This window comes from Cervus canadensis, chromosome 1 (genome assembly GCF_019320065.1).
Source record: "Cervus canadensis isolate Bull #8, Minnesota chromosome 1, ASM1932006v1, whole genome shotgun sequence".
NCBI lineage: Eukaryota > Metazoa > Chordata > Mammalia > Artiodactyla > Cervidae > Cervus > Cervus canadensis.
This window is the reverse complement of record NC_057386.1, coordinates 108,264,312-108,290,085: the sequence shown is the minus strand read 5'-3', so window position 1 is coordinate 108,290,085 and position 25,774 is coordinate 108,264,312. Positions and strand designations below refer to the sequence as shown.

The following is a 25,774-nucleotide window of genomic DNA, read 5'->3' as shown; positions in this document are numbered from 1 at the left end:
CCACTGAGTCCGGAGTCCTACCTTCTTCAGCCTCCTCGCTCCTTGTTCCCCCGGCCATCAGGATGTGGTTTTGGAAGCTACTGATGGACTTGGGTTCCATCCCTGAGTCAGGAAGATCCCCTGGAGGAGAAAATGGCAACACACCCCAGTATTCTTGCCTGGAGAATCCCATGGACAGAGGAGCCTGGCAGACCACACAGGGCCGCAAAGAGTTGGGCATGACTGAGCACACACGCTCGACGGGCCATCTAGCGATCCTGCGAAGTGAGCAGACCATTCTGGAGAACCCTGCCGGCCACCAGCCAGCCTGGTTCCCATCCCCAAGCCTATGGGCCCCAGCAGCAGGAGAGCCGTCCCTTGGGTCCTGGGAGGGGGGCTTGGGGCAGGCCCCTGGGGAGCGCAAGGCTGGAGACCCTCTGCTCTTGCACTCAGACGGGAGGTTCCCTGTGCTCTGAGCTCAGCTCTTGGGAACATGGGAAGCATCCAAGTTGCCCAAATGCGGGGCGCTCGGAGCCAGGGCCCCGCAGTGCCGCCTGAGCGGCTCAAGATGGGGTGGGAGGTGGTGCTGGTGCTTTGCGGGGAGCCCGGCCCGCTAACCCCCCGGGGACAGCTGTGACCCACCCGCCCCCACGCCACGCCTTTGCCAGCCCTCACCTCGGGCCTTGCCGGGCACTCCCAGGTCAGCCCTGAGCTGCCGGTGCCCACCCCCCCACCCCACCGGCTCCATGGCCCGGGGCAGTGGTCTCCCACCTTCCGAACTGACCCCCCCCAGCAAGGGAGGCAGCTTGATCTGTCTGCTCCCCCACCCCCCGCCACCAGTGGGGGCTGGGGTTCCCAAACAGCCCGCCCACTCAGCCATCTGTCCCGCCCGCCCGCCCCCTCCGCCTCCTGGCTCCCGGCAGAAAGAGCTGGCAGCCTCCTCCTTAAGCATAGGCTGTCTTGACGGTTCCCTCGTGAGCGGCCTCACGTGTCTGAAGCTGGGCTGCAGGCAAACGGGGGACGTGTGCACAACCGCACGCAGACACACACACTCAGAGCTGGGAGCCGGCGGGGAGCAGACACTGGGTCTTGTGCCCGCCAGGTCAGGGTCCAGCCTGGGGGAGCTGCTGATAGCCCCCAGAGCCGGGGAGACAGGCAGGAAGCCAGCCCCCCAGGTTCCTTCAGAGGGTTTGGGACCCCCAGCTACCCACCCTGGTTCTGGACCAGTCAGGACAGACCCTCAGCCAGCCCCACCCATGAAGCTGCACTTCATCCCAGCTCTGCTTCCGAGGGACTCAGGCCTGGATATCTGGGTGCCCAGGGCCAAGGGGTGCGTGCAGACTCCTGGGGGCCAACCCAGCCCGGGCAGGGGTCCCGCCAGGTGCCAGGCCGGGGCCCAGGAGGCCGCTCCTGAGACCACTGTCCCCACTGCTCCTCACAGCTCGACTGGGGCACCTGCCTCCTCCCCCACCTCCCTCCCCTCCCCTCCTCCCTTCTCCCCTCCCCTCCTCCCTTTTCCCTCCTCCCCTCCCCTCCTCCCCTCCACCTCCACTCCTAAATTATGAAAGTAACAAGATAGGAAGGACAGAACTTGGAAAAGAGAAGAGGGAAAACAAGACTTTGATTTTGGGTGTGCAACAAAACAACCAAGGTAGATGTTTAGAAATGAAACCAAAAAAAAAAAAAGCATCTAGAAATGAAGGTCACCTTTTTGCCCAGAAAGGCAAGCAATAGAAAGTTGCTGAAATGAGACAGATTATGTGTACGAGTTGCAGATTTTAGAGTCGGAACTGCGTGGACATATCTTATAAAAACAGGCTGCCATTTGGTCCTCTTCGTGTCCACTGTGTAGTTTCATCTTCTGTGTGACCGGGGCCTCGCGGGTGAAGCTGGTCCTAGGCAGCTGCCTCTCGTGTCCAGCCTGCGCGTCCCCGCCAAGGACGGCTGCCTGTCACGGCCGCCTCTCCCAGCCTCGGCCGGTTCTTCCATCAAGCGTTTGACATAAACGCACGGAGAAGCAACATCATAGATCAGACGTAATTGATAGTAAGTGTGGGCCCGTCAGCCAACCTGGGAGCAACCTCGCCTGGCCTCACTCATGCTGGAAAGGATTTCTGTGTGGACTTGCCCGCCCGTGCGTCTCCTGCCACCGTCCGTTCATCCTGCTTGTCTCTCTGGCGGGGTGGGGGGCCTGCTGGCTGCATTCTGCTCCCAGTCCTTGTCACTCAGTGGCCTCCTGGGATTCATCCCTGCTGGGGGCGGGGAGCTCTGGCGTCTTGCAGAAACAGAGCTGCTATGAACATCCTCTGTCTGTATTCTGCTGCCCACATACCACGGAGTGAAACCTCCAGGCGGGACTGGCTACAGAATTTGCAGGACCTGATACAGAGCAAAACATGGGGCCCTGGGATAAATTATTAGGAGTCTCAACGCGGCAGTTGCAGAGCCCTGTACCGGGGGTGGGCTGGGTGACCACTTGGGTGCAGGACGCATCTTCACCCCCACCGAGGGCTACGCACAGGGCCTGTGCTGTGTGGCGGCCCCTGGTACACAGGGCGTGTCCACATTCCCCATTCTCACCTGCACTTGGCTCCCTCAGACTCTAATTCTATCAGTGTAACAAGCATAAACCCCGGGTGCAGGTGGTGGCTACCCACCCCAGTATTCTCGCCTGGGAAATCCCACGGACACGGGAACCTGGCAGACTACAGCCCGTGGGGCCACAGAGAGTCAGACACAGCCGAGCACAGCCCAACATAACGTGTATCATGGCATCTCTTTGTGGTTTTGTTGCATTTCCTTGGTTGCATGCGTGCTAAGTCACTGCAGTCACGTCTGACTCTTAGCAACCCCCATGGACTACGTATAGCCCACCAGATTCCTCTGTCCATAGGATCCTCCAGGCAAGAATGCTGGAGTGGGTTGCCATGCCCTCCTCCAGGGGACCTTCCCAACCCAGGGATTGAACTCACATCTCTTAGGTCTCCTGCATTTGGCAGGTGTGGTTTTCGTTTGCATTTCCTTGATTACCAGAGAGAATGAGCAGATGATGTGTGGACCACTGAGTGACTTTTTCTGAAGTAACAGGGGACAGAGCTGGACTCCTGTTCTTGGCCCTAAATGACCATGTGGGCGGTCACTCCCCTCCTATTTGGAAGTTCTGCCATCTGATCATAACCGCTTCTGCTCAGGGGTCAGGCTACATGGCAAGGCTTAAAAAAAATAAAAATTGAAAGAAATCGTTTGAAAGCTTCATCACCAGTCTCTCCAATGAGTATTCAGGACTGATTTCCTTTAGGAATGACTGGTTTGATCTCCTTGCAGTCTAAGGGACCCTCAAGAGTCTTCTCCAGCACCACAGTCTGAAATTGACCAGTTCAGTTCAGTCGCTCAGCCGCGTCCCACTCTTTGCGACCCCACGGACTGCAGCACGCCAGGCCTCCCTGTCCATCACCAATTCCCGGAGCTTACTCAAACCCATGTCCATTGAGTCGGTGATGCCATCCAACCATCTCATCCTCTGTTGTCCCCTTCTCCTCCTGCCTTCAATCTTTCCCAGCATCAGGGTCTTTTCAAATGAGTCAGCTCTTCACATCAGTTGGTCAAAGTATGGGAGTTTCAGCTTCAGCATCAGTCCTTCCAATGAACATTCAGGACTGATTTCCTTTAGGATTGACTGGTTGGATCTCCTTGCTGTCCAAGGGACTCTCAAGAGTCTTCTCCAACACCATAGTTCAAAAGCATCAATTTCCTTATAGTCCAACTCTCACATCCATACATGACTACTGGAAAAACCATAGCTTTGACTAGATGGACCTTTGTTGGCAAAGCAATGTCTCTGCTTTTTAATAATGCTGTCTAGGTTGGTTATAGTTCCAGAATCACTGCAGATGGTGACTGCAGCCATGAAATTAAAAGACCCTTGCTCCTTGGAAGAAAAACTGTGACCAAAATTGATACTGGGAGTCAAAAGAAATATAGTATTTCAAACAGTTTAGAAGAACATGAATAAAGCTGGAAGACTCCCAGTATCTGATTTTAAGACTTATTTTATAGCTGGAATAATTAAGACAGTCTGGGGGACTTCCCCAGTGGTCCAGTGGTGGACACTCCAAGCTTCCAGTGCAGGGGGAGTGAGTTTGATCCCTGATTGGGGAACTACAGGCTGCATGGCATGGCCAAAAAACAAATTTTGAATGAATACCCTCATACTGTCACAGGGGTAAACACATAGATCGATGGAACTAGAGACTCCAGAAATCAACTATCACAAATGTAGCCAATTGATTTTTTGGTGGTAAAATATATATAACATAAATTTTGCCACTCAGGACTTACATTGTGGCTTGGTGGTTGAGACTGTGGGCTTCTGCTGCAGAGGCTACCAGCGAGATCCCTGATCTGGGGACTGAGATTCCACATGCCTCATGGCCAAAAAAAGTCAATCAAACAAACAAAAGACCTTTCTGTGGCAAGATATCTTTTATATTTTATGTAGGTGTAGGACTCAGTATATACTTTTATGCCTTATTATTGTGCTGCTTCCCGTATCTTTATCCTTATTTTATATGTCACAGTCTAATGTATTTTACTGTAATATATTTTACTGTAGCTGTGTTTCTATTAGTTGTATTTCCAAAGATTATTTGTCTCCTGTGTTGCGCTGCTGTGTAATATGGTGAATTTGGTTTCGCAATGACTTTCTAGCCTGTGTGTATTTTTTGGCAAGTCTTTTCTTTTTTTATTGGAGGATAATCGCTTTACCATGCTGTGTTGGTTTCTGCCATACCTCAGCATGAATCAGCCACAGGTATACATGTGTCCCCTCCCACGTGAACCCCCCCTCCCTCCCACCCCACCCCACCCATCTACGTTGTCACAGAGCACTGGGTTGAGCGTCTGTGTCACACGGCAAACCCCCACTTGCCGTCTCTTTTGCATGTGGTAATGAATATGTTTCCATGCTATCGTCTCTGTTCGTTCCCTTCTCCCACTGTGTCCACACTCTGTTCTCTATGTCTGGGTCACCATCGCTGCCCTGTTCAGTCTTTCCAGATCCCAAACGCGTGGGTTAATATCCAATATCTGTCTTCTCTTCTGGCACATCTTTGCTAACAACAGTAAATATTCAGAGTTTGCCCTTTGAGATTTTAATATTTTTATACAGGGGTTTTAGCTACTTAGGTTTCTTGTTTACATTTCTCTTAACTTTCCGTCATCTAATTTTCTAGTATTTTGATTTTTTTTTAATGATTCCTTGCCATTTCTTTTCTGATTACAATGTGAAGAAAGTGTCTAGTACACTTCTGGTTACAGGTCTCGAGTTTTGTTGTATGAATTACCTTCCTTTTATCTCTTGTAACTTGACACGGAGAGCTATCTCATTGGAAAAGACCCTTTTGCTGGGGAAGATTGAAGGCAAAAGGCGAAGGGGGTGGCAGAAGATGAGATGGTTAGATAGCATCACTGACTCAATAAACACGACTTGAGCAAACTCTGGGAGATAGTGGAGGACAGAGGAGTCAGGACTCAGTGACTGAACAACAACAAATTAATTTATAAGGTAGACATAAAACTTTTTACACTGAAAAAAATGAAATTATACAATTTTTTACAATAACTCTTTTCTTCATTTTATGTAAAACAAAGGCTTAGTACCTTGCTTTTCCTACCCTCTTTCTTCCTCTCTGGTTTTCATTGCATTAATCTGAGGTTAAAACCCCGGTTTAAAAAAATCCTCTTTCTCAATTTTTCCCTTTTGCATTGTTTGTTACCATAGCAACAACAATTACTTCAGCTTGTCAGCCTCAGTCTCTACTGAGTGGTGTTTTTATTCAGTTATCTCTCCATCTTTAGCTAGTTTCAAGGCTCACTGCCAGTTCTTTCCTCTCATTTCATCATTCATGAGTTTCTGATTCATGTCCCAATGATTTATTGTATGATTCTGAGCAATTTTTGCAGAAAAGGGAGTTAGTTGGGTCATGTATTAGTCACAAACTCTTGTGGTTTCAAGTGACAAAACCCTACCTCAAATTGACTTAAGTTAAAAAAGAATATATATTGTCTCACGCACTTGTGAAGTCCAGCCTCGGCTGAATCGTCAGACTCTGTCGTCAGGAAATTGTCTCTGTCCCTGGACCCTGCTCCCCCATCTCAGCTTTATCCTAGAGGGCAGTTCTCACATTATGATATGTTTGGCCCCAGCCCCATACCCCCTGCTCTGGCAACCTTGGCAGAAGGGAAGTACCCCTTTCTCAGTTTTGCTTCTGCAGAAGTCTGGGCTGAGTATCATTGGCCTGGATCAGGTCTCATGCTCATCTTTTGAACCAACATCTGCGACTCTGATTGGGAAGCCCTGGGTCACATGCTTATTCCTGCCTTGCGGTGGGTGGGTAGGGCCAAATGCTGTAAGTGTGTAGAAGAGAGAGTTCACCCCCGCAAAAACAAAGTGGATTGCTGCTACGAGAAGGAGAAGGGGTCAATGTTGGTCAGGCAGAAAACGACAGATGTCCACGTGTCTTCTAAGATTCCGCAGACCAGGGCACGGTCAGCGCTCTAGAGGGACACTGAGGAAGACAGAGAGGTGGCCAGCTAGCTGTCTAGCAGGGTCTTAGGTCTTTGGCTTCCCTGGTGGCTCAGCTGGTAAAGAATCCGCCTGCGACGTGGGAGACCTGGGTTTGATCCCTGGGTTGGGAAGATCTCCGGAAGAAGGAAACAGCTACCCACTCCAATATTCTGGCCTGGAGAGGTCCATGGACTGTATGTATAGTCCATGGGGTCGCAAAGAGTCGGACACGACTGAGCGACTTTCACTTAGGGTTGGATGGCGGCTTGCGTGGTCTCCTGGTGCTCCAGAGCCATGTTCTCAGGTTCTCAGCTCTGTGCTTCTGGAAATTTGTTGTTGTCAGTCTAGCTAGATGATTCTCCCCACCCCAGGCCTGGCTCATGCTAGCCTGACTCAGCAGAGGCTGATGTGCGTCTAAACCCCATCTTAGAGGGAACAGCAGTTGCCAACGGGCCTGAGCAGGGCTATCCCCTGGTCAGTGCACTTTCCGTGTCTAAGACCACAAGGGACGCCAGACTGTCATCACACGGTTGCTTAGCGACCACAGAACCAGGCAAGAGAAGTTCTCTGGAGAAAGTCAGTGACTTTAAAATGCCCACAGATGCTAGAAGAATGAAGAGACGACACATTACCTGCAGAGAGAGAGGTACATGGCAAGGTTGAAGGGCAGAAAAGAGCTAAGAGCTGTCTAGTCTGTCTGGAGCATGGGGGGGCGGGCAAAAGCGGGGCAGAGGGCAGGTGCTGTTATATATCACTTACATCTCAACTAAAAAGAAAATAGTGCTTTTCAAAAGTTTCAAATGCATACGAAACCACTAGGGATCTTGTTAAAATGCAGATCCTGAGTCAGTAGGTCTGGGGTGGGGCCCAGGATGTTGTGTTCCGAACAGACCCCCACCCGATGCTGATGTCGCTGGTCCCAAGGCCACACTTTGAGTAGTAGCGATTTCCAAAATACTGGAAAAATAGAACGTATAGGAGTTTTCAATGGGTCAGATGCAGGGAGAGGTTGGGAGTGAGGTGAAATTAACTGTCGGGATCATCCCCAGACCTCAGCTGGAGGATCTGGGTGGTGATAGGATCCAGAAGCCTGAGATGAGGAACAGGTCTGGGTGGGGTCGATAGTAATCAGAGATAACATTTACTGAGTATGTACTAGGTGCCAGGAGCTTTACATCTGTTGTCTTATTCTGTACAATAGGGAGGTAAGTGCTGTCATGATGTGTTTTAAGAGTGGGGAAACTGAGGCCAAAGTCGTACAGGTAGTAAGCAGAAAAGCCGAGGTTCAAGCTCTATCTTGCCCTCTGAGTGCAGGGCTCCTTTGGAAAACGTGGAGCCGAAGCACCTGTAGGATGTCACATGGATAACCTACCCTCTCAGACGGCTGCCAACTTGTTCCCATTTTTCTTTGGCATTTTATTATTCCAGAGGAGGCATCTGCAGAAAACCAGCTTTCAGCTTTTTATTTTTTTATTTTTTGGCTGAGCTTTGAAACATACAGGATCTGTTTCCCAGCCAGGGATCAAACCTGCCACCCCTGCATTAGAAGGTGGATTCTTAACTACTGGACCACTAGGGAAGGCCCAGCTTTCAGCTTTTCAAATAGTCTTTCTTTTTTTTTTTTTTTAAATGATCAAATACTGTGTTTTTCTACCCTGAAATTTCAGGACTTTTCCAGATTATTATTTTAATTAATTAATTAATTTATTTTTGGTTGTGCTGGGTCTTCTTGCTGTGTGGGTTTTTCTCTAGGTGCTGAGAATGGGCGTACTCTTCCTTGCCGTGTGCAGGCTTCTCATTGCAGCGGCTTCTCTTGTTGCAGAGCAGGCCCTACGGGCTTCAGTAGTTGCTGCATGTGAGTTCAGTTGCTCCACAGCGTGTGGGATCTTCCCGGACCTAGGACAGGAGTGTCTTCTGCATTGGGCATTTTTTTTATTTTTAAATCACTGAGCCACCAGGGAAGCCCCTCCAGATTATTTCTTTTTGTTGTTGTTGTTAAAGCATCTCTCTTTTATTCTCTCTCCCTCTCTTTTTTTGTACAATTGTTAGTCTATTTTGTTATCAAATTACATATAAGAATTAAAAAAGTATATTGTTGTAGTTGTTTAGTCTCTAAGTCATTTCCAACTCTTTGCAACCCTGTGGACTGCCTGCCAGGCTCCTCTGTCTGTGGGATTTCTCAGGCAAGAATACTGGAGTGGGTTGCCATTTCCTTCTCCACAGATTATTTCTTGAAGTTGGTTTCGGCTTATTTTTCTGGATTCAGAGATCTCACTCAATTCCCCCCCTCCACCCCAGATCTTTTTAGACCGAAGGCAAAATTTCTTTCGGTATAATTTGTCACCTCTAATGGATTTGCTGTCTTCTTCCGGGGTGCCTATAGCTCGACTCTCCGTGGTGTTCTGTACATTTTCTTCTCCAGGAACTTCATCACTTACTTTTCCTCATAGTTGTCTTCTATGTTGCTGATTGGCTCTTCTGCGTCATTCCATCTGCTTTTTACTGTTCTGACCACAGCTTTCACTTTGGCTATCATGATTTTAATTTCAGGCTACTCTCCATTTATCTCGGCCCGTTCTTTAAAAGAAGCAATGTCCTCTTTTTAATCAAGAATAAGAATTAGGTGCTTTCTAAAACTGGGTTCTGCTTCATGGGCTAAATATATTTATTGCAAAGGAGTGATTTTTGGCTCCAGGACTCTCTTTTCTCATGTGCCACACATTTTTTCCCTAGAGGGTTCATTTATTTTTTTGCTTGGAGACTGTCTAGTTGGTCTTTGTTGATGCCTGGAAGTCCAGGCTTTCAAGACTACAGTGCTGGACAATCAGGATGCAGGGTCTCCCACTCTGACTCCCCTCCAAAGAGGGCATGGATGGAGGTCCAAAAGCAGTGGGGAGATGGGTTTTCTCTCATCGTCTTAGCTATTCTTGGCGTTCACTTGCTTCAAGAGTCCGATTCTTTTCAACCTGTGGTGTGTGTGACTATTTCTGACCCTCAGTGTGTTCGTCTCCTTCTCTCTAGAGCTTGCTGCTCTGGTTTTCAGTGTTTTATCTTTGCGTTTTTATTTCAGCATGTCCTATGTCTGAGGTTCTTTCCATGTCTGCCGATCTGGGTCTCAAGTCTCTGAATCTTAATGTCATTCTCAGTGTTTCAACGCCCTACTCCCGAACCTCTTTCAGTTGAGTTCAGTCACTCAGTCGTGTCCCAGTCTTTGCAACCCTATGGACTGTAGCACACCAGGCCTCCCTGTCCATCACCAACTCCCGGAGTTTACTCAAACTCATGTCCATTGCGTCCCTTAGGCCATCCAAACATCTCATCCTCTGTTGTCCCCGTCTCCTCCTGCCCCCCCATCCCTCCCAGCATCAGGGTCTTTTCAAATAAGTCAGCTCTTCGCATCATGTGGCCAAAGTACTAGAGTTTCAGCTTCAGTCCTTCCAATGAATATTCCTTCCAACGAATATTCAGGACTGATTTCTTTTAGGATGGACTGGTTTGATCTCCTAGCAGTCTAAGGGACTCTCAAGAGTCTTCTCCAACACCACAGTTCAAAAGCATCAATTCTTCGGCGCTCAGCTTTCTTTACAGTCCAACTCTCACATCCATATATGACCACTGGAAAAAACATAGCCTTGACTAGACGGACCGTTGCTGGCAAAGTGATGTCTCTGCTTTTTAATATGCTGTCTAGGTTGCCCGAACCTCTTACTCTGCTTTATATTTTTTCATAACACCATCACGACTAGAGTCTCCCGCCCAGTCTTCCTTGCGACTCATCCTTCCTTCTGTCCATCCACATCTCTCTCCGCTGAAAGGTAACTCTGGGGAGCCTGGACCTGCAGGATCACGGTAAGGAACACCCGTTGAATGAGCCTGTGTCCGACCAGCGGGCCCCGCCCGTCCCGGTCTCTCCCCTTGGCCTCCACCTCTGGGTTTCACACTTTCTCAGGATGCAAATGTCTTTCTCGGTCTTGGTCCCTCTTCCGGTTTCTATCCGGGAGTCGAGACCTCTTCACGTTCGTGTGGACCGCGCACGCGCAAAGGCCAGGTCCGAGCGCACAGCTGGATGTGGCTGGGTCCGCCTTCCCAGCTCGGCGCGGCCTTCGGGTAGGACGTCCGGGTCCCCAGCGTCTGGCTGGGGAAGTGGTGGGCGCCCGGGCGCCCCGCCCCGCCCCGCCCCCACTCTTCAAGCGTCTGTGGCCCCGCCGCGCCGGCCGCCATGCCCCGCCCCCAGCGCGCCTCTTCCGCCGGCCGCATGCCCCGCCCCCTGCGCGCGGGGAGCCAATCCGCGCGCACGTCTCCCGGGCCCGCCCTGACGCCCTCCTCGGCGCGCGCCCCTCCCTCTGCCCGCCCGCCGGCCCGCCCGTCAGTCAGGCAGGCAGGCAGGCAGGCAGTCGGTCTGAGCGGCGGGTGGCTCCCCGGCTCTCCCGAGCGGCGGCCTCCCTTCTCCTTCCCGGCCAGCGGCAGCAGCTGCGGCGGCCCGGTCCCCCGGGAGGCGCGGCGTGGGCCGAGCGGCGGCCGCGGAGCGTCGAGCGCAGCGCGGCGGCGGCGGCGGCCCGGCAGCCAACATGGCGGCGGCGGCGGCGGCGGCGGGCGCGGGCCCGGAGATGGTCCGCGGGCAGGTGTTCGACGTGGGGCCGCGCTACACCAATCTCTCGTACATCGGCGAGGGCGCCTACGGCATGGTGTGGTGAGTGTGTCCGCGCCCTGCAGGCCGCCGCGCCCGCCCGGGCTTGGCGGGGGAGCCGCCGCGGCCTCGCCCGCGCCGCGGCCGGACGCCGACCCCGGCCCCCCGGGCTGCGCTGCCGTCTGCGCGCCCATGGGGACTCGGGCGGGGGGCGGAGGCCCCGGGCCTGGGCGTCGCTGGGCGCGGGCGGGGGGCGGGGGCTGGGCCCCCGAGGCGCCCCCTCGCCCGGGTGCGCTCAGCGCGGACGCGAATTCCTTCGGACGCTCTCCGCGGCGGGTGTGCACAGCCCCGACCTCAGCCCGTGGTCTTTTGCTCCCGTCGCCTGCGGCCTTCGTGAGGTGCCCTCCGCGACGCCGGGGGCTCTCCTACGCAGGCTTGCGAGCGGGCGTTCGTGGTGAATTCTTTTCAGGATCGAAACGGGTTTTAGTGGCGCGCTGCTAGCGCCTCAGGAGGAGCCCGCGTCGCTCTCCTGGTTCGTTAGAGTAGTCATCCGGAGCTGGGCCCAATCTGACTTGCTTTTTCTTCGCGCGGCCTGAGCTCTCCTACCAGCGTTAAAGGCTCCAGACGTTTGAACATCAATTCCTGGAAATTTTAGTGGTCATCGTGTGTGTGTGTGCAGCCCTGTTCTAATGGCGTCCTCCAGGGTCACATGCAGGCTCTCTCGTCCTCATCCAGTGTGTCCTCAGAAACGTTCGTGGAATGGGGTTCTGGCTTTTCATTAGAACCAACCAGCTGCCGTGTTTTGTGCTGGTGAAGACTTGTGCGAGTGTAGGCAGCCTCACACCTAAATCTTCTTGGGAGCGTGTCTTTTTTGTTGAACGAAGGAAGCTAGTATTTGTTGAGCCCTCCGTGGTTAGGTACTGTGCCAGGTCCATTATCTCATTTTACCTGAGCAGCCATCTGGAGGGAGGGAAAGGTGATGATACCCTTCAAATGAGAAAGTGTTTCCCGGTGAAGCCAGTTCCTAAAGTCGTGCAACTAGAGTCAGACTTGGGATCCTGGACTGAGGTCCTATTTCAGTTGCTGCGGTTCTTTTCATTACACCCCGCTTACCTTGTGTGTGTGTGACTAGCTTAGTCGTCCCCGACTCTGTGAGTCCATGGGCTGTAGCCCGCCAGCCTCCTCTGTCCATGGAATTCTTCAGGCAAGAACAGTGGAGTGGGTTGCCATTCTGTTCTCCAGGGGATCTGCCCGGCCCAGGGATCGAACCTGGGTCTCCTGCTTGTAGGTGGATTCTTTACCTTCTGAGCCCTTTCTTAGTGTAATGACTAATGTTAGGATTTTAGCTTGTTCTACTGTTATAAACATTTCTGTTTCAAAAATGTATTCAAATTTGAATGATCATAGTTTTAGAAATACTATAAAGGGCAATTTTTGCCAAGTATTAACATTTTTTCAAAAAAGAGTTTCAATTAAAGTCTTTCAATTAATCTTGAGTATGTTCATTCTTTCTGGGAGCAGAATGCTTCACTATGTGCAACTGAAAATTAACACGAACTCAGAGGCTTAGGAGTGAAGAGAAAATTTGAATTAGGTCAGGCTTAAAAGAAATAAGGTCCTAGAATGTAGCAGAATGTACTGCCCGCAGCAATGCTTCTGTGATACATCTCATTGCTGTTGCACCTGTTGGGAAGTATGCTGGTGAACACGTCCCTCTGTGAGAGGTTCAGAATTGCCCATCACATCTTCCAGCCCTTTAAAATAACTACTAACTACTAAAAATAGTTTTATGACATTTCAGTTGAAAGTTTTTTTTTTTAATCTGATAAGAATTTTTTACTAATCTGAAGCTGATTTAGGTTTGGTAGCTTTCTATCACTGCTGTAGACTTATTTGACCTCAGTTTCTTATCAGGTGAAGCATTAAGTCTTCTTATTTTGATGTTCCTTTCTTAAGATCCAAGTACAGATACTACTGGAATTAGAATTGTGGGTCTAGATTATAGCTTTTTATTTTCAGGTTGATATTTACTTAATAATTTAATTAGCCTTTAATGTTGGTTAACAATGCTGGGTTTAAGGAGGGTTTCTTGATTGAAATGTAAGTATTTGAATAGTAATATTTTTTTTAAAAAAACAACTTCCAGAAAGATTTAAGGATTTTCAGGGAAAAGTTGGTTGGTTTTTTTTCCCTTTCATTTCCTAAATCAATTCCTTAGGAATTTGCCTTTTCTTTGCAGAGTCCTTTTCCTAATCCTCATGTAGAAGATATAAAGATGAAGAGTGGCGTTTGAATTGGGCCTTTAGGAGTGAGTGTGATTTTGATAGAAAGATAATAGCTCGCTTCTGCAGTACATATACTAAAATTGGAACAATACAGAGATTAGCATGGCCCCTGATCAAAGAAAGATAATAGCTGAAACTGACAGTCTGAGCTGTGGAATCTAATCCTGGCAAAGTATTTAGGTGCCAGACTGTAGAAGATGCTAAAGGCCGACCCGAGTTTGGTTGTGTATTTGCACATTGAAGACGCATCAGTGTTTTTGAAAAGAGGCAGGCACATGGTCAGTTTTGGAACTTGGAGGGGTCAACACTGGTGGAAATAACCAGGGGGAAAATGGGTGGGGAATCAGTGAGGCTATTGTAACCTTCTAGAGGTAAAGTACTATAGCAGGCGAGGATGATAGCAGATGGAGATGAGAGCCTTTACAAAGATAGAATCAGTAATGGAACTCTTGTCAGAAGAGTGGTAGACTTCTGATCATGGCAGGTGTGGGATGAAGCAAAGGATTATGAGGTCTTGAAGGCTAAGAGGCTGAGAGAGGTGGGATCGGATTTGAGAGCGGTTTCTGAGGGCAGACTTGGTAATATGGCATGGCCATAGTTGTTAATTTCAAGTCTTCTAGCATGGGAGCCTGGAAGGATGGTGGTGCCCTTATGAGAGAAGGAATACCATCAGCAGAGGAGGTTTGTTAAGGAGAAATGGTGATTTCTGGTTTGGACTTGTTAACTTTGTGATGCAGTAGGCCATATAAGCTATATCCAGAAGGCATCTTGAAAATAAGAGGGAAGGAGAAATTGGAGGTGAAAATTTGTGTCAGTGACAGTCTCGAGTGGATGACAGATTCTCATTGGAGGTCGTGGGTGAGGTGGCATGCATGTGTTCTGTATCTTTATCTTTTTAGTAGACAAAGCAGAACATTCATTAGATTTTCAAAGGCTCAATTATCCCAGAAAGGTTAAGAAGCAGTGAGATAGAAAGACCAACAAGGTAACACTAGCAAACGAGTCCTTTTAAGAGATGAGCAGAAGAGGAAGCTGAGGAGTGGTGAGAGGTATAAGAATCAGGAAAAAAGAAAAAAATGGTATGAAAGAGGAGAATTGAAGCTCTTTGCTTAATCGTCTTAAGTAAGATAAGTGTTTTGGGTAAGTTCAATTTGAAACACTTGCTGAATGTGACTGAGAGGCCGTGGAATCATCTCCATAGAGATACGAATTGAAGCCTCGAGAGTGGACAAGATGAGAAAAAAATGTGAGAGCTGAGCCAAAGGAATGCTTGACTTTAGGTGTCTTTAGAGGGTAAGTTTCAGAAAAGGACAGAGGAAGCGTGGTCAGAGGCCAGAGGACTGTAGTGTGCACTATCAGAGGAGCCTGCGAAGGTCGTGGTCACTAAGGACTGTTTTGAATATGGTAGAGAACGCCATGCAGCTGGAAGAGAAGCTGTTGGATTTGTTGACTTTCAGCTCTCCTGACAGATGGGCTCTCCCCTCTTCCCCACCATCCTGTGTGTGGTTGAGTTTGCTCTTCACTATGTCTTCTCATAAGACTTTCAGAATCAAGTGATTCCAGGCCAAAGAACAAAAGCAGAGTTTTCCCATTCCCCAATGAATTCGAGTGAAAACTGATGATCAAATCAGGTACAACTCCAAGAGAAGACACTGGAGAACCACGAAGCTGGGTCTGTAAGGGGCCACCACATGAGGTGTCACGCCAGTTTATGCTCTGTCAAGGTCGCTTGCATCGTACCATGTCATTCTGAACATCACTGCCTTCTGAACAGCTGGACCTGTTTTATTGGGAAAATAATGATTTTCTTTGTGTCTTTCCGTGCTAGTGCTTTGGCTTAGTAATAAAAATGTGAGACCTTAACAAACAAAACCCCCCCAGGTGGTTCCAACCAAAATTTCATTGTGATCACATTCCTGATTGTGTAGTATCCTGTCCTGTGGTTTTTGTGATGAAGGCAGACTAGTAGATCTCCTGTTTAGTCAACATTTTGTTGCATTTTGCTTTTTTTTTTTAAGACACTGATAAATCCTCACAACCACAGTGCAGAGGTGGTTACTTTGAATAAGGGGGAATTTTAGACAGAGAGGTTAGTTAACTTGCCCATGGACACCCATCTCACAAGTGATAGAGCATCCTCATCTGTCTATTCCTAAGTGATACTCAACCAAAAATTCAAGTTGACAGTAACAGAAAATATCTGTTGTCTGCTTTTTACTTGTGTCATGTTTCAGCCTTTTAAAAAACCTTTCTTGCAAGGTCATTCACTAGAAAACTTCTACTGAGCACCTGTTACATGCCAAGATTCACATGGTCCCAGCCCTGTAGTAGCTCTTAGTTCAGATAGTGGGTGGAGTTGGGCATAATACAGAGAGTGTACCAGTGCCGAGCAGAAGGAGTGCGTGCAGCGCTCTGGGGAGGAAAGAAGGCCCGAGTGATGAGGGGCTTGGTATGGCTTCACAAGCTTGACTGGGTGTTGATGGCTGGCTGAGCGTTCGCTTTGAAGAGTGCATTCTAAATCGAGGTACCTGGAGAAGGAAATGGCAACCCACTCCAGTATTCTTGCCTGGAAAAGTCCATGGACAGAGGAGCCTGGCGGGCTGCAGTCCATGGGGTCACATGACTGAGCATGTGTGCACGAGGGTGGAGGGAGGTGGGCTGGTAACAACAAAGTGGGAGAACTAAAAAAAAAAAAAGAAAAAAATCGAGGTAGATGGCACATGCAAAGACGGAGGTGTAAAATCAGTACATCAGGTCAGGAAAGCCTGGAGTTGTCTAGGAAGGCGGCATGTCGGTTGGGCGCCATCGAGAGAAAGCTTGGAGTTGAGACAAATTCTGAAGGCTGTTGTTTCCTGAGCTCAGACTTGACTCTGTAGGTAAAAGTCATTAGAGGATGCCCTTTCCTGCCAGTCGCTCATCACGTTTTGTGTTCCCTTGTCTCTCACGCTTTCTCTGCCCGCTATGCTTTTCCTCTCATCTTTCTGCTTACGTCAGGGTGTTAAATGCCTGTGGTTTTTACCCCTTCTCCAACAGCATTTTAAATTGCATGTGGGTTTTGTTTTGATTTTGGCTGTTAGGTTGGTTGGGGGGCATTACTGACCTTCGGTGTGTATGTGGTGGAGGCAGGAGTGCCGAACGGCCTGCACCAGAGGACCATCCTGGGGAGACTCGGGCAGTGTTTCCCCAAGAAGCCCTGGGCCCTGTTCAAGCCCTCCTTCCGCTCAGGTGCGTCTCCCCCACAAGCCGGCACTGGTCGGCTCTGCTCCCCGGGACTTGCTGGTGGCGGTGCTGCCGGTTGGAGGGGCAGGGCCGGCAGCGGTGTGTCAGCTGGAGACACGCGAGACTGGGGCGCGCCTGGGCTCGGAGCCCTGGCTCCCTTAGCTGGCAGTTAGCTTCTCCTGAAGACGTCCCTTTCATGCTTTTTGAGGCTCAAAGATGTGAGAACACCAGCTGAGATGAGCAACAGAAAATCCACAGTTTCTGAACGGCCAGTGCAAGGGCAACAAAGTTTGATATTAATAATATCCCGGATAATGTGCTGCTGGTGGTTAGCTGTAACTGATAAGCCATTCCCATGAGTTTAATTTGTATGCTCTCAATTTTCAAGTATTTATAAAAAGATTCTCATGTAGAGCATCCAGGTTACGTTTTCCAAGGAACCATCTGTAATGTATTCCTCCTCTTACATTAACACTGACTACTAAGTAAGAAACAACCAATTCCCCAGCAGACATCTAGAGCTGCCTCCCAGGCCTCCAGCCTGCTCTGCCTACTCACCTGCCTAACCCTGAGATGCCCTTTCTCCCCTTTTTGCTTCTCTTTTCTCGTTCACTTCTTGGGGGGTCCATCATCGGAAAGCCAGTAGGATAGACATTATCTAAGGTGTTTCTCAGATGCTCAGCTGTAGGGCAGGCTGTGGGCTCTTTTTTCTTTTTCTTTAGTATTTATTTGGCTGTGCAGAATCTTCAGTGGCAAGACATGTGAACTCTTTAATTGTGGCATGTTGGATCTAGTTACCTGACCGAGGATTAAACCTGGTCCCCCTGCATTGGGAGCAGGAGTCTTACCCACTGAACCACCAGGGAAGTCCTCCTCCGGTTTTTTTTTTTTTTTTAAAGCAGCTTCACTATTACACATTCCTACCAGCAGTGCAGAGGGGTTCCGATTTCTCCACATCCTTGTCAATACTGATTTTCTGGTTTTTTGCTGGTTGCCATTCTAATGTGCATAAAGGGGAGAGTTTGTTTCCGTGAGTCTTGGGCTTGGCGTGCTGTCCGTCAGCACTAAATATTTGGGGCCTGAAATGGATGCAACTCAATAAAGAGTGTCTTAAGCAATTGCTGGGATGAAAATATGAATAAAACAAAACCGTTACCTCAGAGGAACCTTTAATAAATACTATAGGGAGCTTACAATTAGAAGTCTTTGTGTATACACATATGTGTATTTTCCCTTTGTGCACAGGCAGTAGTAAAATTACTTCTTATATGGTCATCTAGTATCACCATTGTTAATTAATGACATCAAACACTGAAAGTTAAAGAGCATTTTTTTTTAAAGCATTTTATTTACTTTTAAAATTGAAGTTCAGCTGACCTACAGTGTTGTGTTAGCTTCACAGGAATGTTTTATTTTTATTCTGTAAGTTTTAAATGGATTTTAGAAGTCTTCATGATGAATTTTCTAGTTAGACTAGAGTTCATATGTTGCCAGGGTGTGGTCCATGTGGGGTGACACAGGGAGATGTGGTTTAATGTCCTCCATATATATATATATATATTTTTTTTTTTTTTTCTTTTTTTAAGGGTCAGTATAGAAGCTGGGCTTCCCTGGTGGCTCAGTGGTAAAGCATCCACTTGCCAGTGCAGGAGATGCGGGGTCCATCCCTGGTTGGAAAGATCCCCTGGAGAAGGAAATGGCAACCCACTCCAGTATTCTTGCCTGGGAAATTCCATGGACAGAGAAGCCTGGTGGGCTACAATCTATGGGGTCGCAGAGAGTCAGACACGACTGAGCAACTAAACAGCGACACGAGTTCATATGTGCTCCCATCCTCATAATCCCACAGGTGACTTTGGGAGACTTGCCCTTCTCCTCAGTTCCAGCCTGTGTCTCTTAGTTGCACTCGCCTCAGGCGGCCTTACAGATGAGGCTTACTGCCTCCCTGAAGGGAGAAGGGAGTCACTTAAGGGAGCAGAGATGGAGTGGTCAGAGGAGGGTGTGTGCCGGGAGGTGGGAGCGGCCAGCCTTCCTGTGAGCAGTGGGGGTGCGGGACAGGTCCTTTCTCCCCCGTGGGGTTTTGGGATTGTCTGCCTGGAAAGCCTTCTTCTCTTTGCTTCTGGAGTTAGTACGAACTGGATTTTTTCCTTTTTAATTATTTTTGGCTGTGCTGGGTCTTCGTTGCCGCTCAGGCTTTTCTCTATTTATGGTGCGCTGACTCCTTACTGCAGCAGCTTCTCTCGTTGCAGAGCACGGGCTCTGGGGCGCATGGGCTTCAGTAGTTATGGCACGTGGGCTTTGCTGCTCTGCAGCATGTGGGATCTTCCTGGACCAGGGATTGAACCTGTGTCTCCTGCTTTGGCAGGTGGTTCTTTACCACTGAGCCTCCTGGGAAGCCCTGGATTTTTTTTTAATTGTTTTAATGCATATAGTGAAACTGCCTAATTGTTTTATGGTGGTCAGATTTTTTTTATGAGAGACCTGTAGTTGAAGAAAAGCACTAATTATGGGTTATTATTCCTAATAGCAATAATAGTATTTTATCTTTAAAAAATGTTTTATTGACATATACGTTTACCCAGGTGCACATATCTTTAACTGTTCAGCCCAATGAGTTTTCACTAACTGGATAATTAGTACCCAGATCAAGAAACTGAAGTGATGGCCCTCCAGAAGCCTGCTGCATTCTTCCTTTCAGCCCTTACTCAACCCTTCACCCCCGACTTCTAACATGTTTGCCTGGTTTTATATTTTGGTTTGTTTTACCCAACAGTTGTGAGAATCATATTGTGTGTGTTTGTGGTTTAAAGTTAACTGTTAAAGTACCTACTAACAGCCTAGGAAAGGGCTTTCCCTGTGGCTTTGCTGTGCTCTTGATGCTCCAATTCTGGAAGGAAGATGTTTTTAGGTGGTCTTCACATTCCCTTCATTCCTTTCCTAGACTAAATGACCCCTACAAAGTTTTCTGTTACCTTGTTTTTCTTCATTTCTTTGCTGTTATATTAACCTATTGCTGTGTAATAAATGCCCTACAACTTCTTGACTTAAAATACTAATTGTTATTCAGTCACTAAGTCATATCTGACTCTGCAACCCCATGGACTGCAGCACACCAGGCTTCTCTGTCCTTCACTGTCTCCTGGAGTTTGCTCAAATTCATATTCATTCAGTTGGCAGTGCCATCCAACCATCTCATCCCTTGCTGCCCTCTTCTTCTCCTCTCAATCTTCCCAGCATCAGGGTCTTTCCAGTGAGTCGGCTCTTCACATCAGGTGGCCAAAATGTTATCTTCAGCTTCAGCATCAGTCCTTCCAATGAACACCCAGGACTGATCTCCTTTAGGATTGACTGCCTTGATCTCCTTTGCAGTCCAAGGGACCCTCAAGAGTCTTCTCCAACACCACAGTTCTTCAGCGCTCACCCTTCTTTATGGTCCAACTCTCACAGCTGTACATGACTGCTGGAAGAACCGCAGCTTTGGTGATATGGACCTCTGTCAGCAAGGTGAGGTCTCTGCTTTTTAATGCTCTCTAGGTTCGTCACAGCTCTTCTTCCAAGGAGCAAGAGTCTTTTAATTTCATGGCTGCAGTCACCATCCACAATGATTCTGGAGACCATAAAAATAAGATCTGTCACTGTTTCCACTGTTTCCCCATCTGTTTGCCATGAAGTGATGGGATCGGATGCCACGCTCTTCATTTTTGAATGTTGAATTTTAAGCCACTTTTTTCACTCTGCTTTCTCACCCTCATCAAGAGGCTCTTTAGTTCCTCTTCGCTTTCTGTCAGTAAATCAGTAAATATTTATCTTACACTTCCTGTGAGTTAGGAGTGGAGGAGTGGGCATGGTGGGCAGTTCTGGCTCAGGGCCTCCCAGGGTCGCAGTCAGGATCTCAGTCGGGGCTGGGGGTCTGCTTCCAGCCACACCCAGCTGCCACCTTGGTGCTGCTGCGTGTGGTGGGGAGAGCTGGGGGGCTCAGGCTCATTTCCCCTGCAGAGGCCTCTGTCCTCCCCGCATCATGGCTGGTCAGCTCTCCCTAGAGAGCACCTTTTCATGATCTCTCCTCGGAAGACGCTCATCGCCACTTCTACCCTATTTCATTTGGGAAGCAAGTCACTGTCTGTATTCCAAGGGAGGAGAATTAGTCATTTGGAGGTTAGGGAAGTCATCTGTTATATGCACTCATCTAATGGAATTGTAGCTAACATAGCTGTATTTGACTTTTTAAACTCTCTAAAATAGAATAGAGATTTCAGTGAGATAGCTGGAAACTTAATATCTGCTACCTTGAGTGGATACCACATGGGCTTCCCTTGTGGCTCAGCTGGTAAAGAATCTGCCTGCAATGCGAGAGACCTGGTTTCGATCCCTGGGTTGGGACGATCCCCTGGAGAAAGGCAAGGCTACCCATTCCAGTATTCTGGCCTGGAGAATTCCATGGACTGTATAGTTGAACAAAGAGGTGAACACGACTGAGTGACTTTTACTGTATTTGTAGTGTTTTTATGAATACTGACATTGTGGATTAATCTGATGGAGCATAATGTTCAGTGTTCCTGTCTTCTGTAACTATTTTATTGCCGTGTCTGTTTAACATAGTATCACTTGTCTTCAGTTCAGCCACTCAGTCGTGTCCGACTCTTTGCGACCCCATGGACTGCAGCACACCAGGCCTCCCTGTTCATCACCAATGCCCAGAGCTTGCCAGACTCATGTGCGTCGAGTTGGTGATGCCACCCAACCATCTCATCCTCTGTCATCGTCACTTGTCTTAAAATGTGCTAATAATTCTTAGGGTTTTGACTCTTCCGTGTATGAATTTATGCAGCTAAGCTTTAAAGCTATAATACATCTTATGTAAAATATACCACATTTTAATGCATTCTGACTAAATCTCCAAGGCTCAGCAGAGCTATAAAATGACACAACTCAAGTAAATTATCAGAAGTACAAACTTGATGGGCTGAGTTAAGTGTGGTGATCCTCAGAGGGCCGCCTGGTGACCCTGCGCTCCCCCTCTGACAGGAGAGCTCTGTTTTGTCCTTTGCTGCATGGGTTTCCTTTTCACCTCCTGTCTTTGCTGCCTCATCTCCAGATAACAGTCTATGCTCCTCACGCCCACAGCCCTGACAGGAGGGGCTGTGACCACTGGAATTGATTCTGAGGATTGGAGCTCATTCCTCAGTTGAACACGGGCAGGCCCACCGTCCACTTACGGGTGGGATGAGTGCTTTTTGGGAAGGAGGCCGCACAGAGCTTCCCGGCCCCTTCAGTTGGCTTGGCCCAAAGGTTCCTCTGAGTTTTTCCTTAACATCGTATTGAAAACGCAGAAAACTTTTTGGTTAGCCTAATACAATGTGAGAGTATGGTGCTGCTGCTGCTAAGTTGATTCAGTCGTGTTAGACTCTTTGTGACTGCAGCCTACCAGGCCCCGCCATCCATGGGATTTTCTAGGCAAGAGTACTGGAGTGGGTTGCCATTGCCTTCTCTGGAGAGTATGGTGAGAACTCTGCAAATCAAGAACAGAATCCTCACTCAACCGTGCTGGCACCCTAATCTCAGACTTCCAGCCTCCAGAACTATGAGAAACAAATGTCTGTAGTTTATAAGCTGCCCAGTCTGTGAAGTAGTTTTTGTCTGTTTGTTTTAGCAGCCCAAATATAAGACAATCCCTATGCTGTTTTTAAAGATTTTTTTAGTTTTACCTCTTACATTTAGGTCTTTACTCCATTTAGAGTTAATTTTTGTATATGGTGTGAGGTAAGGGTCCAACTTCATTCTTTTGCATGTGGCTGTCTGGTTGTCCCAGTAGCATTCCTTGAGAAGACTCCTTTCCCCACTAAGTGGTCTTGTCACTCTTGTGGAGTATCAGTTTACCATAGAAATGGGGTTATTTCCAGACTCCCCTCTGTTCTGTTCCATTGATCCATATCTTTTTGTGCCAGTACCACACTCTACACCGACTTGATTACTTTCTATGCAATAAACTTTTTTTTTTTTTGCAATAAATTTTTTAAATGGGCACTGTGGTTCCTGTCACTTTGTCCTTCTTTTGCAAGATTTTTCCTGTGTTTCTGGTTCCCTTGCATTTCCATATGAATTTTAGGATCAGCTTGTCAATTCCTTCAAAGAAGAGGCTGGGATTCTGACAGAGATGGTGTTGAATCTTTACATCAACCCTGGGTGTATTGCCATCTTAACAGTATCTTGTCTCCTGATCCATGAACATGTGATATTTCCTCCTCTGTTTCAATTTAAAAAAAATCTCTCGGCAAAGCTAATTTTCAGAGTGTAAGTTTCACCCCGCTTTTGTTAAGTGTGTCCCTAAGTGTTGTATTTTGATGACACTGTGAGTGGACGTGCTTTTGTTTTCACCTTTATTTTGGCTGTGCTGAGTCCTCATTGCCGAGAGGGCTTTCCTGTAGTCGCGGCGAGTGGGGCCTGCCCTCGCGCTGTGGTGTGCAGGCTTCTCACTTCGGTGGCCTCTCATCACAGAGCATGGGCTTTTTGGCCTGTGGGCTTCAGTAGTTGTGACAGGCGGGCTTCGGTAGTTTCGGATCCCGGGCTCTAAAGCACAGGCTCAGTGGCTGTGACTTAGCTCTCCTGTGGCATGTGGGGTCTTCCCAGAACAGGGATCGAACTCCTGTCTCCTGCATTGGCAGGTGGATTCTTTAACCACTGCACCACAGGGGAAGCCCTGGGGATGGCTTCTTAATTTCTTTTTTGGATTGTTCATTGGAAATACATACAATTGGTTTTATCTATTCTATATTTTATAAATTAATCTTGTATTCTGCTGTCTTTCTGACCTTGTTAATTAATTCCAGTGGTTTTTTAAATTGGATTCCTTAGGATTTTCTGTATATAAGATTGTGTCATCTGCAAACAGAGAGAATTTTACTTCTTTTCTGCTGTGTGCCTTTTATTTCATTTTCTTGCCTCATTGCCCTGGCTGGAACCTCAAATACAGTGTTGAAGAGAAATGGTGAGACCAGACACTCTTGTTTTGTTCCTGATATTAGAAGCCTACTGAGTGAATAGGGATTTGTACAATGTTTCTTTTTTATTTAAAATAATAATCATTATTTAAAAGTCGTATTCTTATTTTTCTCAAGGTATATTAGCCAAGTTCTATGGTGAAAGATATTTTTTATGTATACACACTACGTAACTTTTTAATTTTATTAATTTATTTTTATACTATGTAACTTTTTTAAAAAAATAAAGTTTTTCAGCTCCATCAGGTTTTGCTTGGGTCACTCATGGGCTGTAGCTGCTGCCTGCAGGCTAGTCGCCCTGGGGCACGTGGGGTCTTAATTCCCGGACCCAAGAATCTAACCTGCATCCTCTGTATCGGAAGGCAGATTTGTTAACCACTGGACCACTAGGGAAGTCCTTATGGTGAAAGATTTTTAAAACTCAGCAAAACAGGCTGGCTTTAAGACTCTTAATTGAAAACATAAGCTTTTGCTAATCTGTCCAGTGCTGCTCTGTTGTTTACTGGTCTTGAACTTTCTTGCCCTGTCCCCCAGAGTCTGAAGGATGGAGGAGCCTTTTACCCCTCCCCTTCTGGTGAGATTTTCTGAGTGGTCTGTGCCGCATGCTCGCGTCCTCCTGTGTTGGGCTCTTGTGCGTCACGCAGGACTCAGGCTGCTCAGTCTCTCTGAGGTTCTGTCCTGTCGTGTGATTGTGCCCCAGAGACTCTGGCCTTTCTGAAGATCTGATGTTACACACCGTCTCCTCTTTCACAAGTCGCCCCTGCTTTGCTGAAGCGCGCCTGGGCTCCCAGTCTCTGGCCTTTGTTCCTCGTCCGTGGACTCTGCTCTTGCGCGCGCTGTCTGAGTGACCTCATCCACATTCCTGTGTGCTGATGACTCTCCGTCCTCAGAGGGAAGGCAGGCCGAACCCTCAGTCCCTTCCGGGCGCTGTCACCCTGCTCTCTCCGCCAGGGCCTGCCCCTGCTTCTGCCCTCTCCCCCACACTGGGCCTCACTTCCCTCTGCTCTGCTGGGCCTGTTCTCAGCAAGGTTGTTGTCGTCTAACCTGCTTGAGACTTATACTATACTCTCGTGCGTCCTATTCCCACCACCCTTTCATGTACCTGTGACTCAACCATGGATTATCAGCATTTAATTTTATTAAAAACAGATAGTTTGTGTAACTGTTCCTCATTTGTTGGACATTTGAATTGCTTCAGTTTTTCACTATTTTTAACTGATGGAGCTATAAACATTTTTAGCACAAACAGGACCCCACCCTCTCGGAGTAACTTTCTTAGAACCTATTTCTCAAAAACGGATGACCAGGTTAAAGATGAGACTTTAGTAGTTTGCGCTCCAGAAACAGCCTTTGAATTCATGCTGTCTCTGTTCATCTCTTTTCCCACCCACGCCCCACTCCCCCCCCATCCTTGTTCATCTTTAAAAGTCCTTTGCTCTGTGCGCCCATCCCAGCCCCAGTGCCCTCTTGCTGTGAATGCGATGTTATTCTTTAACTTATATGTAATTGAATAGAAGTGAGACCAACCTTGTAGGTGCCTTGTTTTGGGGTATTCGTGAGGCCAAACTTTTTTCTAAGTTTAATTCACTTAGCTGGTGTTTGAAAGTGAAAGTCGCTCAGTTGTGTCGGACTCTTTGCGACCGCATGTCCTGTACAGTCCATGGACTTCTCCAGGCCAGAATACTGGAGTGGGTAGCCTTTCCCTTCTCCAGGGGATCTTCCCAACCCAGGGATCGAACCCAGGTGTCCCGCATTGCAGGCAGATTCTTTACCAGCTGAGCCACAAGGGAAGCCCAAGAATACTGGAGTGGGTAGACTATTCCTTCTCCAGCAGATCTTCCCGACCCAGGAATCAAACCAGGGTCTCCTGCATTGCAGGCAGATTCTTTACCAACTGAGCTATCAGGGAAACTATATTCAAATTATAGGACCATTTATGCACTAGAAGCTGAGTATTAATGTTCTGAAAACCTTTTAATTTCTTCTGAAAGCTTTAAAAATATTTATGTAGTCAAATTCATGAACTAATTCTTTGGTGTGTTCTCATATTGCTTCAGAGTTGGTGAAATATACAAAGCCCTTTAACACTTTAATTTAGTCT

At 48.0% G+C, this 25,774-nt stretch overlaps 1 protein-coding gene and 1 pseudogene across 1 annotated transcript in view; both read left to right on the top strand.

The window, feature by feature from the left end:
- The first annotated feature begins 10,877 nt into the window (after positions 1–10,877).
- The window catches only part of MAPK1 (mitogen-activated protein kinase 1), a 55,616-nt gene continuing 40,719 nt past the window's right edge, over positions 10,878–25,774 (top strand). The window contains exon 1 of the mRNA XM_043490334.1: positions 10,878–11,234. Coding sequence (XP_043346269.1) covers positions 11,113–11,234 — 122 coding nt within the window. The 5' untranslated portion in view covers positions 10,878–11,112. The remainder of the gene's footprint in view (positions 11,235–25,774) is intronic.
- On the top strand, positions 11,392–18,268 carry LOC122455312 (annotated as a pseudogene).